The sequence below is a fragment of the Leopardus geoffroyi genome, chromosome B4, assembly GCF_018350155.1.
Source record: "Leopardus geoffroyi isolate Oge1 chromosome B4, O.geoffroyi_Oge1_pat1.0, whole genome shotgun sequence".
Classification (NCBI taxonomy): domain Eukaryota; kingdom Metazoa; phylum Chordata; class Mammalia; order Carnivora; family Felidae; genus Leopardus; species Leopardus geoffroyi.
In genome coordinates this window covers 662771-677448 of record NC_059341.1, presented here as the reverse complement: position 1 = coordinate 677448, position 14678 = coordinate 662771, and the positions used below count along the sequence as shown (strand labels likewise).

The 14678-nt window shown below is 52.0% G+C and overlaps 1 protein-coding gene across 9 annotated transcripts in view; it reads left to right on the top strand.

Moving 5' to 3' along the window:
* The first annotated feature begins 406 nt into the window (after positions 1–406).
* Positions 407–14678, top strand: part of DIP2C (disco interacting protein 2 homolog C) — a 410897-nt gene continuing 396625 nt past the window's right edge. For 4 of the 9 annotated variants that reach the window (XM_045462609.1, XM_045462615.1, XM_045462613.1 and 1 more), the window contains exon 1: positions 449–691. In XM_045462609.1, coding sequence (XP_045318565.1) covers positions 607–691 — 85 coding nt within the window. In that variant the 5' untranslated portion in view covers positions 449–606. Of the gene's footprint in view, positions 692–14678 lie in introns of all 9 variants that reach the window. The other 5 variants (XM_045462611.1, XM_045462610.1, XM_045462607.1 and 2 more) reach the window with 3 other exon arrangements.

Below are 14678 nucleotides of genomic sequence, written 5' to 3'. Positions count from 1 at the left end.
CCTATCCCCGCTCCCGCGCGCCCCCCGCCCAGCTCCCCCCGAAAGCTCCCCCTCGCCGTTCCTGGGCGACCCCCACACTCATTCCTCATCTCCGCCCCCGCGCGCCCCCCCCCCCCCGCACCGGTCCCCCGAGCGCGCCCCCCTCACTCGTTCCCTATCCCCGCCCCCGCGCGCCCCCCGCCCAGCCCCTCGAGCGACCCCCCCTTCTCGTTCCTGGGCGACCCCCACACTCGTGCCCCATCCTCACCCCCGCGCGCCCCCGCCCGGACCCCGAGCGTCCCTCCCCCCCACCCCTCCCCCCACCCCCGCGCGCCCCCCGCCCGGGCCGCATTCCCCGCGCGCCCCGGGCCCCCGCCCCGCCCCCGAGCGCGCCCCCGCCGCCAGCGCGCCCCGGAGCAGCGGCGGGTCCGGGGGCGCGCTCGGGGGGCCGGGCGGGGGCGCGGGCGCGAGGCCGCGTGGCGGGGCCGCGCCGAGGAGGCGCCGGGGGAGGAGCGCTCGCTGCGCCGCGCCCGGCCTGCCGCTCGGTGCGGGTCCGCGGGGCGCGAGGAGCGGCCAGACCGCGGCCTGCGAACAAAGGGAGGCGGCCGGGGCGGGGGCGCCGCGAGCATGGCGGACCGCGGCCTGGAGGGTACGGCGCTGCCGCTGGAGGTGCGGGCGCGGCTGGCCGAGCTGGAGCTCGAGCTGTCGGAAGGTAACAGGCCCGGCCGGGCCGCGCGGGCGCGGGGGCGCGGGGGGGGGGGTGCCGGGGCGCGGGGGGGAGGACGGGGCGGCGGGCGGCGGGCGGGGGGGAGCGGGCGGGGGGCGCCGGGCGGGGGTGCGCGCGGCCCTGTTCCCGCCCCGGGCCCGGGTCCCCTGCGCTGCGGGTGCCTGCGGGTGTCCGCGCTGCGGCGGGGCCTGGGGCGGGGACGGGGGGCGCGGGGCGCGGGGCGCGGGGGGCGGGGGGGGCTGAGCCGTGGGGGGGGGGAACCTGGGCCGCGGGGCGCCCGCCTGGCGGGGAGCCGTGTCCTTGGTGCGCGTCCGTGCGCTCGCCCCGCGGCCGGCGCTGGGGACACGTCCGCGTCGCGCGGCCTGGGGTGCCGGCCGGCCTGGTTCTAACGCGAAACTTGGCGTTGCACTTGGGGGCTGGAGGCGGCGCGGGGCGCGCACTATTGTTCCGTGTGTCGTGCTGGGCAGGGCGGGGGCCGCGGCCGGGCCTCCCCCCCCCCCCACACCCCCCCCAGCAGCAGCTCTGCTGTCGCGCGCTCATCTCGCACATCCACACTGGTGACAGATTTGCTACAGGGACCGCACGGAGTGTTAGATGCGGCTTCTCATCTGCTCTTAGTGGCGGGGTCATGTGCTCAACTGTCATAAGTTTAGGTCGCGTTTTGCGGCCTCTCAAGAAAGGAACCACCAAAGTTCCGAAATGTGAAGTGTTTAATATGTATTTCGTGTCCCCGGCTCGCCCTGCAGAGGCCACCCCATGATGTGGGGTGGGGACAGGCCGGCCGGCTTTGAATTTACATTTGGGGCCCTTCGGCCTGGTGAACTTTTGTGTGTGTGAGTGTGTGCGCGCGTGTGTAACGGTTCTGTTAGGGCGGGGAGCCAGAACGCACGTTCACTCGTGCCAATTTTCATCGGCAGGGAGGAGCTAATGTTGACTTTATGTTTTCCTTTTTAACATGTTCAGGGCAAGGGAGGGATTGGCATGGGGGCTGCGGTGTCGTGTTAACTGCCTTTTCAGGGTTACAGGCACTGGACGCCTTTCTATTTTTCTGTTTCAAACTTGGGGTTCTGCAGGGCACTGTAATGTTCTGTAATGTGAAGCAGCCCCGTGGGAGGAGAGGAGGCTGTTTCCTGGACTGTGTGTGCTCAGCAGACACTATTCTGGCTGCTGGAAGGCAGGAGGGCTTTGCTAGTGCCTCAGAGGACCCTAAGGCAGGGCACACGAGGAGTAGCCTGCTGGGAACAATATTTAGACTCAAACTGGTGGATAAAGTGTGCGGTGTGGGCAGATTGCTTGAACGGATGGAGTCTCCACTGGAAAGTATTTGCCCAAGTTCTGCGATTTTGTCAGTGTTCAGATGGGGTTCGCCCCACTTTGAGGCCCCCCCCCCCGGCCCTAGTCATGTTTGCCCCGCTCAGTATTCCTTATGGGATCCTGACATTCGTGCTTTACCGCCACACGCTTTTGCTGTGTCTGCGTTCCCCTGACATTTTGTGTCAGTACCCCATCTGTGTTAGCAAAGTGGGACGCTGTCTGAGCTCCACAGGATCGCGCCACCTCCCCCGTCAGCCTGGACATCAGCTTGCGTTTGCTCCTCGAGTCTGGGACAGTGCTGAGGACATGTGTCCTGGCCCCGTGCTGCACGGGGCTGTGGCTTAGGCACCTGAACCTGGGGGCACGCTTACCTGTTAGAGGACACTCACCTGTCACCAGCCATCCCTCTTGTTCCCGCTGACCAGAGGGTGGCAAAAACACTTTAGACCAAGGGATGCTCAGTCTCATTCTCCGTGAACACCTTCTGTCTGTACAGGTTTTTCCAAGGGGCTTCGTCAACTTCCCATTGGGTGTCAGGGCGGAGAGAGGGGTATGTGTCTGCATATGGGAAGTACATTATTGTCTTTCTGTGTAAGCCTTGTGAGACTTGGCCTGAACACTGAAGAATGAAACAAGAGGTTGGCGCACTGACCCGTCCAGCCCTCCCCCCTCTGCCCTGGCTCGTTAGCCGTGTCGTGTTTGACTTGCTTTGTCCCTGCTGAACTGGTGGAGTCTTCTTTGGAATTTCAGGTCTTGTAACCACATAGAGTAGTTGTTCCTGGCTTAAGTTGGTGAATCAACTTGTTTTTCAGTATTGCATCAGAGAAGCCAAAGATTGGAAGGGTCAGAAATCTGTCTTTTTACATCGTGGAACTTAAAACTCCCTCAGCACATCCGCTTGCAAAGTGAAATGTTCAAACAACTCTGATCACATTTAACCCTCGGTCATGATTCACGTGGAGAGAATTCTGTGAGTTAGTCTTCATCATTTGATTGTAATATCAGAAAATATTATGGAAACACGTGCGATCTCCAGTGCTCGGTTCCTGCTGAGGAGGGTGGAAAGCAATGTGTATATAGATTGAAGAAACACGTTCCTGTATGGCCTGCCAGCCCCTAATGGGAGTCTGTGGTGTGGACTTCTCTGCACCGGTGCAGTATGGGTTTGTGCTGTCTGCTGGGTGTTACGGATGCTGGTGCTGTGTTGTGTTCTAGAGTCACTGTTAAAGGGTTGCAGATTGACTTCTCAAGCTTCAGAACTCTGATTTTTCCGTCCTGCTCTGCTGGTTGCCTCCTTTTTTCTTTCCGCTGTGTGTGACTACCCTGTGCCTCCCTCGCTGGGGAAAGCCTCTCACTGTAGAACGGCATCGTCAGCAAAGTGCAGGAGTTTTCTGAGTTTTCTGTGGGGAGATGTGGCAGGCGGCCCCTCCTCGGGGCACTGACAGCCTCCGGTCCACATGTCTGGGTAGAGTCGTGGGTGTGGGCCGTGTCCGTCTGCTCAAACACGGGCCTGCAGGGGAGATGCCGGTGAGCTGGCTGGCTGCAGGGCACCAGGTGGGGTGGCCGGCCAAGGCTCCTCTCCCCTAAATCATTTCCTCTTCCCTCCCCTTCGTGACATCTCACCTTTTGGAATTGTGCGTGTTTCCTATTTGGCTTTAAGAAGGCCCCCAAATAATTTCATTTTGGCTTTAAGGAAAAACTTTAAATGGAAACACCAAGCAAAGTAGAGAAGAAACGGAAAAGTTAAAAAAGACTGAGGTCTTAAAAAAATTTTCAGTTGTTGATCAAAATGTAGCAATACGTTTGTGTGTTCACTGATGGTTGTGTCCCGGGCTGTGCGTACCCTGCGCTTGCCACAGATGGAGGCCTTCTCTCCCCCAGGACTGGCTGAATTCTTATTTTGGTAGAACTTGGGGAAACCACCTCCCGGTACAGCCTGTGAAAATTGGTTGGTGTTTGTAGAAGAACAGGTTTTGAGAAATAGAGTCCACGTTCTACATTTTGTGGTTGTTGTTACTTTGCTCACTTCCTAATTTTTGCTTATGGGGGTTACTCGGTTCATGCTCTGCTTTGCTAATTAATACACCAAATTACTTTACCTGTTAGGATCTGGAGCAGAGTCTGGTGGGACACTTTCTTCGTGAGTAGCTACCTAAGGAGGCAAGTGAAAGGTAATCTAACGTCGGTTCTTTGTGTCGGTCAAGGGGCCAATGACTTTTTTTTTTTTAAGTAATTGCGGGCGAGCAGTTCATATGCACATTCCTGTCACCAAAGAATAAAATGTGAAAGGGATGGCCGGTCGGAATGTTTGTTGACTTTCAGTGTGGCATTTTCGGGGCCGTTGGGCACAAGATAAGAGAGGCACTTAGCTCTGGAACTCGAGTCCTACCCCTGTGTTCTCGGAGGCCCCGCTCTACAGACTTCAGGGCTCTGCCCTGGCTGACACCTTAGGACCACCCTCCAAAGCTGTGAGGCCCGGCCATCTCTAATGCGACCCACACTTTGTGTACTTACCCTCATTGAAAGGATATAGTTGACTCTTGAAAACAAGTGTGTGGAAAAACTGTTTTCCTTCAGGGTCTCATTGATAATTTGTTGTCATTGGAGGGGAGGAAGGGAGGGGTCCCCAGAGTGGGGGAAATGACAGCTGTGAGGCCACGTGGACCCCACCCTGAATCAGACCTCGAATTTGGTAACAGAATTTGTTTACTTTGTTACATCTGCCTCAAAGTTGTCTAATAGCTGTAAGTATTGTGGTGAATGAAATGGAATGCTTGGCATGATAAACCCACAGTATTGTTACCTGTATTTAAAAAAAAAAATATTTACAAAATGGCAGCGTTGATATGTGTGGGATTTGAAATGTGTGGATTTGAATTATAAGAGTTCTTCAGAGTTAGGAAAATAGTTAAATTTGAATGTTCTTTTCTCGATGAATAAATATAGATGTCAAATTTAGCCCGGAAGCTGGAAGAGTAAACACGCACACATTAAAGGCATAGACCTGTAAAATTGTTCCGAGTGCTCATAACATATTTGCAGTGCTGTAGTTACGCCTAGATCTGAGCTTTATGAGGTCAACGCGGTAACAATGACTCTATTTTGTTTTATACTGGGCCCACTGGTTTTATACTCTTGTTATGGTTTGGAGGCTACAAGCTGTTGGATGTTATGAGTCACTCTCTGCCTCTTCCTCATCCCAGCCGTTTTCACATGGGTTGTTGCTTTTTTTAGAGCTGGTTTTTTTTTTTTTAAGCAGTGATTTATGGGATGAGTTGTATTCTTCTGGATGGTAAAGAGAATGTGTTGAATAATCTTCGTTTTGATGGCCTATATCTATAGGCTGACTCACTAGTTCAAATCCTAGTCATATTATTAAGCTCATTTCCAGTCCTTGTCATAATCGCTCAAGCATGCTGAAGAAGAATCAAATTCTTGGCTGCAGGTACTTGACTTGGTTTTGCGTATCGCTGTTGACCCTGGGAGCGGGGGACGTTTGATCTGTTGTAACATGCACCGTGGGCGCCGCGGTGGATTTCTGGACGCTTTACAGGGTTGGCGCTCTCCTGATGCTTCACTTTCTCCTTCTCCACCTCTGCTGTCAAGGTCTCCAACTTTAGTTTTTTTGTGATTTTCTTTCCTTCCTTCTCTTTCTTTCTTTCTCTCTATTCTTCCTTGTTTTGTGTTATTTTTTTTTCTTTCTTTCTCTTTCCTTCTTTCCCTCCCTCCTTCCTTCCTTCCTTTCTTTCTTTCTTTCTTTCTTTCTTTCTTTCTTTCTTTCCTTCCTTCCTTCCTTCCTCCCTCCCTCCCTCCCTCCCTCCCTTCCTTCCTTCCTTCCTGCCATTCAGAGAAGACCTGTTGTTACCAGTGCTCTGTTCTTTTCTGCTAAGAGGGTCAAAAACTTGTCATGTCTCAAAAGAAGTAATTGCTTCCGTTTGTTGGTGATGATAATAAATAGCGCTCTCAAAGAGGAGACTCTGGGAACCCCAGCTGGTGTGGGGTAAGAAAGTAGGAGTCAGCATGCCGGAGACACCAGTGGTTGTCCTCCGAACACACGTAAAGTGCACTCCTTTCTTCTGGACCCAATTGGGGTTATTAATGTTAATAATCCCTTCAGACAAAGTGGGGAAGCGCTAAGGTCCTGAGTTGTAAAAGATAACACGGCAGCAAGCAGTCCCCTCGGGGAAGGAGGCTGCTAGTCAGTGCTGTTGCTGTTGAAAATCCTGGAGAGTAAAATGGGCTCTCTGTGCTGTGTGCTTTGCAAATCGAGAGCGTTCCTTACTGAAGGGCTTTGTCCAGTGGGTATTAAAAATCAGAAAAAAAAAAAAAAAAAAAAAAAAGACCAAACTATCCAAGATTAAGAGAAGTGAAGGGATTCTGTGATTGATACCAGGTTAGAAATATGTCTTTTTCTTCTGGGCTGATGGTTGTAAGTCGTGTGTTTGCTGATTGGGTTGGAAATCTGTGTCCTAATGAAAAGATTGGAGCCCACGGGCCAGATCCAATCTAGTTCTGTCAGCTCCAGAGAGAGGATTCCTCACATACTTATTCACAATTGTGAACAGCTAATTTTTTTAACTCAATTATCTGGTTAGTCAAGTCATTTAATAATTTAATAACACATTTAATAACTTTTAAGCTATTTAAAAATTACGTGTAAGCTTCAGATCCACCTGGCTCAGGGCTGAGTGTCTGGTTTGGGAGGAAGGTGTTCACAGCTATGGCTCCTGCTCTGGGGATGTGGTCCTGTGCCGAGGGACACCTGGTTCCAAGAGCGCAGGAAGGGTTCTGCTTGCGTTCTGACCAGACCTCACACGGGTGGGGCTTGCCCTGTGCCAGGAGTGCACGGGACAAATGAAAGCCTGCAGAGGGGGAGGCCAACATGTCCCAGAGTTTCTTTAGCGAGCACACTTCTGTCCCCTAATGTGGGAGGTCTGATCGTGCTCTCATTCTGTCCCGGAGCCACGTACCCTGACTCCGGCACTCTCGAGAAACACAGGAGCGTCTATTTTGAATCCTGTGTTATCCCCTGTTCCCCCTCCTCGCCAAGCTGAAATTCCCTTCTCGATAAAGAGGAGGTTGGCACAGATTCACCCTGATGGTCTTCCTGAGGAAGTATCAAGAGATACTTCTTGGGAAAAATAGACTTTGTAGGCCACTCTACCTGAAATGAAAACGGAAATGTAAACTGTATTGTTATTAATTAACCTTCTGGGGAGATTCCGAGGCTGCTTCATGAATAAGTTAACACAGATAGAGATTACTTCTTAAAAAAAATTTTTTTTAAACTTTATTTATTTTTGACAGAGAGAGAGAGACAGAGCATGAGCAGGGGAGGGGCAGAGAGAGAAGGAGACACAGGATCTGAAGCAGGCTGCAGGCTCTGAGCCATCAGCACAGAGCCCGATGCGGGGCTTGAACTCACAGACCACGAGATCATGACCTGAGCCGGTGTCAGATGCTCAACCGACTGAGTCACCCAGGTGCCCCCAGAGATTACCTCTTGTGTTGCAGACAGAGCATGGCCAGTCACGTCGGTGTGACAGTTACCTGTATGCTGACAAAACGTAGCTTACAAATCCTCAGGTAAGGATGTCAAGTATACTTAAGAGCAGTTGCAAAGCCTGCTCTTGTCAGAGGAAAGGAACAGATGAAATATTTTAGTTGGCCACGTGCTTTAGAAAGGACAGGTTTGCTAAGGAGCCATCAGCTGGAGGGGGCTGGATTTTAGTAGAGTGGGAATTCAGAGCACAAAATTCCATTTTTAACTTATGGATGACCTTCTTCTGTGCTTCCTGAATCTCTTTGGATGTTTTCCTAAATCCTATTTGTAGGGCTTTGTGGGAGGATCTTGAGGTGTGTCTGTTGAGAAGACCTCTTCCTGATCTCCGTCCACGTGGAGAGGACGTGTGGGCCCATCCTGGGTGAGCTGGCTCGTCTCCCCAGCCTCAGTTTCCTCAGCTGTCAGGGGGAGCTCCTGACCCTACCTCCGGGGTGGTATCGAGGCTCAGTGAGGTGATGACGCGTTATTTGCTAGGTAAACACCCGGGTCTGCTTTCCGTCCCAGGTGTGTCCACTGGGCTAGAGCACCTGGTGCTTGCTGGCCCTGGCTGCCCCGTGACTGAGTTTATCCAGGTGGACGGAGGTTAGAGTGACTTCTGAGCAGCCTCGTGAGAACAGAAGTGGAAGGAGGGTGTGGGAGGGCACACTTCTGAACTGATGTTACCTGAGCACTTGCTGTGAACCAATAGTGTCAGAGCCTAATGCCCCCCCCCCCCCTTTTAAAAGACAAAACTTCTTCCTTCCTGATGGGCTCTTTGGTCAGTACACCTTTAAGCCTATTTTTTGGGGGGGAAGTAGGAGAGGCACATCCTATTTAGGTTCTGGCCCAGGTGTTCCTGGGAAGCACGTCCTACTTACGTTCTGGCCCAGGTGTTCCTGGGAAGCACGTCCTACTTATGTTCTGGCCCGGGTGTTCCTGGGAAGCACGTCCCACGTAAGTTCTAGTCCCACCGCGTCTCTGCACTGGGTTGGGCGTCCAGTTGGAGTTATTCCCAAAGCTTCCTGGAGGAGTGGCCTGGCTCTGCCCCCTGATGACGAGGCTCAGAGCCCCACTGGCTGTGACTTTGGGACTCTTTCTTCTGGACACGCGTGGTCGTCAGCCTCCAGCATGTGGGGAGGTGCTGGGCTGAACGCCCCTTCTCATGCCCTGTGTCTGGTGATTCGTGAGTACAGATGTCGTTTGACAAGCCCTACAGGTGGGACCCTGTGGGCCTCGGGTCGTTCTGAGAGGCCAGGCCCCTCCCAAGATTCAGAGCTTGGCATCGGGATGGGCAGGGTTGCTGTGGCGATGGCCCTGTGCCCCGCTTGCTGAGCGCCCGAGGGCTTCACCCTGTGTGATGACATCTGTGACGTTTTGGGGCTTTGGCCTGCACGCTTGCCTTGCCAGTCACACGGGTTGAGCACTGTTTCCGTTTGTGTATCGGCTCTCATAAGCATCTTTTACTTTTCCTGTTTTCATAAGCTGCTTTTAAAATAAAAACTAGGGTAGGGTTTTGAGGCAGCTCCCCCACCCCGGTACCACGTGGACTTAATGCTATCTCGAAGTTGTGGCTTCAATTATATACAATGACTATTTAAAAGTAACATGAAACAAGGTACAGATGGGCTTTGTGCTAGATTAAGTGAGCGTGACCAGGCTTCAAAACAATTCTCGTATTCCAACATAGTGGATGATTAAGAGCTGGTGAGATTTAGTAACATAAAGCAGTCTCTAAGGCACTCCTTAAGCAAGGGCACGATTAAATTTAAGTCGTTAAAATACACACCTTTAAAATTCAGGAAATAGCCTACCAGCTTTCTAGGACTGAAACTTTGTTACTAATGTGCATTGTCCCGTCCCTCCACGGCCACAAGTTACTGCTGTGGTGTGATATCATGTCAGGAAATTCGGTAAAAATCAGGTTTTGCGGGTGGATTGCGAGTTCATTTCGCTTTTTAGCACAGGTGACTCTAGGCCTCCTTTGATGGCCACGCTTTCCCCCCCGTGGAGCACAGCAGGACACAGTCACACGAGCACTCGCCCTTGGGGCTGTTTTGCTGTTGGTATCAGCGTGCAGACTTCGAGACGTTTCTCTCTCACTTGTACACAAATAATGAAAAGCAGAATTTGCTTTTCTTTCTTCATATGTAGATGTGAGCAGTTATTATTTAGATCCCCGATGAGGAAGGGGATTTATGACTGTTGGTAATTCAGAATTCTTCCCTTGTATTAGGAAGATCTGGCCCTGGACCCAGGCAGGAAGTAGCCTTGACTTTGTTTGATGACTTTGTTTAGTGTTTGGCACAAATAGGATTCTGGGTGAGATCTGCCCTTGATGGAAAGCGTGTGAGTGAAAGGGGCGCTCTGACGGTGTTCTGTTCTGCGTCCCGTGCTTTGAGAGGGCAAGGCCTTGGGGAAGGCACGTGCGGGGTGGATTGCGCGGGTGGGCGCGTTCCGTGGCCGTTGGGCAGGTGACCGGCTGCTGGTTGGGAGTGCTGTCACCGGAGACGGGTGGCTCACAAGGTAGTGTGGGCCGCACACACTGGGAACGCTAACGTTCCTGGAAACCAGGGTGCGAAGTCAACTTCGTAATTCCTTGGTGCCCTGTAGGCTTTGTATTGGTGGGTTTGAGTCCTTTTAAAACAGTTTCTGAGGGAGTGACCTCCTCTTTGAACAGACGAGGAGACTAGATTGCTCGTGTTTAGAAGCTCATTAGTAGCGTCTTCCTGACGGTTCTCGGTATCCTCGGCTGTGGGACTGCCTTTCCCGTGAACCACACCTGGGGATCCGGCCTTTGATCTGGGCTCCGATAGAGGAGCTCTGTGGCGCCCGCGGGTGCTCTCGGGCGGGGGGCCCGGCGGTGGCCGTCCCTCCTGAAGCCGCGAGCCGGGGAGGACGCTCACGTCCTCGCCCCGCTTGGCGGTGATGGGGCAGGTTCACTCCGGACGTTGTCTTAGCGGGCTGCCTCCCCGACTCGGCGTTTAAAGTTGAATCTGCCGCCCGGGGGCGGATACAAGGGTGTCCGATACACGACCCTTCACGTTTTGTGTGTTCGCAACTCCCTTCTTGTGGCAGGTGGACAGAAAACGCAGCCCCTCTGCAGAGACTAACCTTTCTGTTCTGCATCCGTTAGAACCAGGAGGCTGTGTGTGATTTTGTCAAAAATCTTCATTGTTTTGGTCAAGAGACCATGCTGTTAATTCTTGGTCCTGTGTCTGGGAAAAGTCTTCTAAGTGAGGATCCAGGAGTGGTGTCTTCAGCGTCCCTACAAGGAAAGGGTGACCTCTCAGCTTCCCCGTTACCAACCAGGAGGGCGTCGATTGTGTTTAAGCCGCCAGCAGTCGCTCAGGAGGCGATCGGTTTCTAGCTTCAGGTAGAGAACTCTCACTCCGAGTGCCCCTTCTGATCCCCAGCTCTTGCGGGGCTGAGGGCCACACCTACCGAGCCGTGCTTCTCTCTGGTCCCCAGAGATTTGGAGTCCTGTCAGTAGGAACGGGCGGTGCACAGTTTGGACGTGGAAATCTGACGTTGCAGACAGAGCTCCGTTTGGACGCGGGCGGTCCCTCCATCCGCGCCCACCGGTTGCCCTCTGTGCGGTAGGCCCCGCTCTAGGCGCCACTTTCTCAGCACTCCTGACCCGAGTGACACGTGCCTCCTGAGAAGCCGCCCTGCTTGGGAGCTTGCTCGAGGCCAGGTGGCTGGGGGTTAGGTCGGCGTCAGCCTGCTTTGCCCTTCAAGCCCTTCCTGACCTTGGTTTTCTTTTTTTTTTTAAATTTTTTTTTTTTTTTCAACGTTTATTTTCATTTTTGGGACAGAGAGAGACAGAGCATGAACGGGGGAGGGGCAGAGAGAGAGGGAGACACAGAATCGGAAACAGGCTCCAGGCTCTGAGCCATCAGCCCAGAGCCCGACGCGGGGCTCGAACTCACGGACCGCGAGATCCTGACCTGGCTGAAGTCGGACGCTTAACCGACTGCGCCACCCAGGCGCCCCCTGACCTTGGTTTTCACTCCCGCCTCCCTGACCCCAGGCCCACCCTCATGGAGAACGTTAACCAGATCCAAAGTAGCAAATACGATTTTTTAAAAGATGACAGGTTTCATGGTATCCGTGGTTTTTAAGACCTATTTACTCCCATAGAGCCTGCATATTTCTTCCACCTGATGTAACCATTGCCAGCTGGTACAGTTCTTCGAAGGATATTTTAGGAATGTAGCCTCAAACATCCTTTATTTTCATAACTATAATCTGCTTAATAAAGTCGTCAGGATGTGGCTTTCTTTTGTTCTCCTATTTTTAGTTTGGGATCCTTGAGAGGAAGCTATTTAGTGGTTACTCATGATTGTGAAGATAATCTAGTGATTAGAGAATCTTGTTAGGGCAAATCTTTTTTTAATTGAAGTGTGGTTGACATACAATGCTATATGAGTTTCGGGTGCACGGTACAACATAATGATTTGACAATTCTACGCATTATGAAATGCTCACCATGATAAGTAAGTCTCCTCTGTCGCCAGAGTTATCACGGTATTGACTGTAGTCTCTGTGTTGACTTCTCCTCCCTGCAAAGACTTGTTTTATAGCTAGAAGTGTGTACTCCACCCCCCCCCCCCCCCCGGCCCACTGACAACACCCAGTTCTTTACTATGTCTCCGTTTTGTTCATTTGTTTTTTTAGATTCCACTCATAAGTGAAATCGGGACATGGGCGCCTGGGTGGCTCAGTTGGTTAAGCGTCTGACTTTGGCTCAGGTCATTATCTTGCGGTTTGCGAGTAGGAGCCCTGTGTTGGGCTCTGTGCTGACAGCTCGGAGCCTGGAGCTGCCTCGGAATCTTGTGTCTCCCTCTTTCTGTCCCTCCTCGGCCCATGCTCTCTCACTCTCTGTCAAAGAACAAGTAAACATTAAAAAAATCAGGACAAATCTTCTAGCTTCCTTTGCTGTATATAAGTAAGTCTTAATCCAGGTAAATGTTGGCAGGAATAACCGTGTTTAAAACAGGTAAGATTTTTGTGTGATACCTGGCTATCCTGGGGATATTGTCTCGAGAAATTTTCTAAAACATCCAGCTTTGTTTTCACTAGTTACACCCACCCCTATTCTGATTATTCCTGTTTGCATCAGAATTTTGAATGTATGTATCTAAGCTGGTGCTTAAACAGTGTGCATATACAGGCATGTAGGCCTTTTCCTAGAACGTGGGCCATTTGAGTGTTTTTGGACAGTACAACTTCCCATTTCCTTGGTTAGAATACATGTAGCTCTTCATTAGTAAAGATAAATGTTCTGGTATCAGAGACCCTTGACGACTTCTCTTGTTAAATAAATGCCAGTGCCAAGGTGGTTTTCTGTGCTGTGTGTTTAGAGATATCTCTGTCTCTCTCTCCCTGCCCCCATATATATACATACACATACATATATGTATATATATATAATTTTAATGTGTGTTTTGGAGAGAGCATGCAAGTGGGTTAGGGGCAGAGAGAGAGGGTGACACAGAATCCGAAGCAGGCTCCAGGCTCTGAGCTGTCAGCACAGAGCCCGACGCGGGGCTGGAACTCATGAGACGTGAGATCATGACCTGAGCCGAAGTCGGACGCTGAACCGACTGAGCCCCCCAGGCGCCCCATGTGCTGTGTGTTTACCATAGACTTGTCTTGCGAGAGTGCCACTACTGTTAGAAGTCCCGTGACTTGTTGGGACAGGACATGGAGCATTCATTCTGTCTTTGGGTCATTTGTGCATAGCTGGGTTGCACCTGTTCTGTAAGCCAGGAAAGCTGCTCTGCCTTGGCCTCACGAGGGCCGTGGTTATCAGAACGAAGGGAAACAAGATCATTTTCTAGTTTATCTTAAATCTGAAATTGCCCCCGAGCTGCAGAATAACCCAATCTTAAAGAAAGATACGATTTGACTTTTAGTAGATTATACTAATTTGGTTAGTCTGGCTGAGTCATTATTCTGCATTGTGAATTGACTTTCTCTTTCGATTTATCCTTCTAATGGAGTGGTTCCAGATCACCTGTAGGCTCAGAATTAAGTGTGAATGTTGCTACTTGTAATTTAGACTAACTTGGTCTCTGAGATAACCAGAGGCCTGTATTTAATTTCCATTTATGCCTTTGTTGTAAACCCTAAGTTCAGTCCTCTCTTCCTCCTCCCTTCTGTCTTCTTTCTGACCCATGGCTGTCATATATGGGGGGGGGGGTGTGGGTGGGGAGGGGGTCCTGACTGCCTGAATCCTTGACAACCTTTGGAAAGGACCTGTTTTGAGCAAGACACCTTGAACAAACTTCCAGTTGTCTAGGCATCGCCAGTTTTGTTGGCTTCTGGAAAATCGTAACGCTCTTCCCAGGCTTTTGGCTGACCTTTTGTGGCTGTGCCAATTCGTCCCCACGTGGGGCCACGCGTACGGAGGCTCTGCAAGCCTGTTGCAGCACCAGCATAGTTCTAATAATTAAGAAACCACACGTTGCTATGGCGGGGGCTCAGGGGTGCAAGTACACCAGGCTCCGGGGGTCCCCAACACCCCAGATTTTGGCCCCTTGCCGCTGACAGAATCCAAAGGCAGAGAAGTGAGTAGTGGTGAGATAGGAAAGGAATTTATTTCAGAGAGGCCAGCGTCAGGAAGACCGAGGACTAGTGTTTCAAAGATGGTCTCCACTCTTAAAAACTGAGAACAAACTGAGGGTTGATGGGGGGTGGGAGGGAGGGGAGGGTGGGTGATGGGCATTGAGGAAGGGCACCTTTTGGGATGAGCACTGGGTGTTGTATGGAAACCAATTTGACAATAAACTTCATATATTGAAAAAAAAATAAATTTGGCATAGAGGAAAAAAAAAAAAAAGATGGTCTCCAAAGTGCCAGAAATCCTTCCAAGTTCATGGCGGGGGGGTGGGGGGGAGGGGGGCAAAGGATGGTGGGCACCTGCTGATGGCAGTGAACACCAGACCAGTCCTTGTCTTGGGGTCTCTCAGGGGCGGGGTCTGCTGGCCCAGGTGGCCCTAGTGCCTCAAGGGGTAGTGTTTGTTCCCTCAGGAGATGCTCCGCCCTCAGAGTCCCCTGTCTGAGCCCAGAGACCAGCTGGGAAGTCAGGTCTGCATGGAGGCAGCGGGGGGC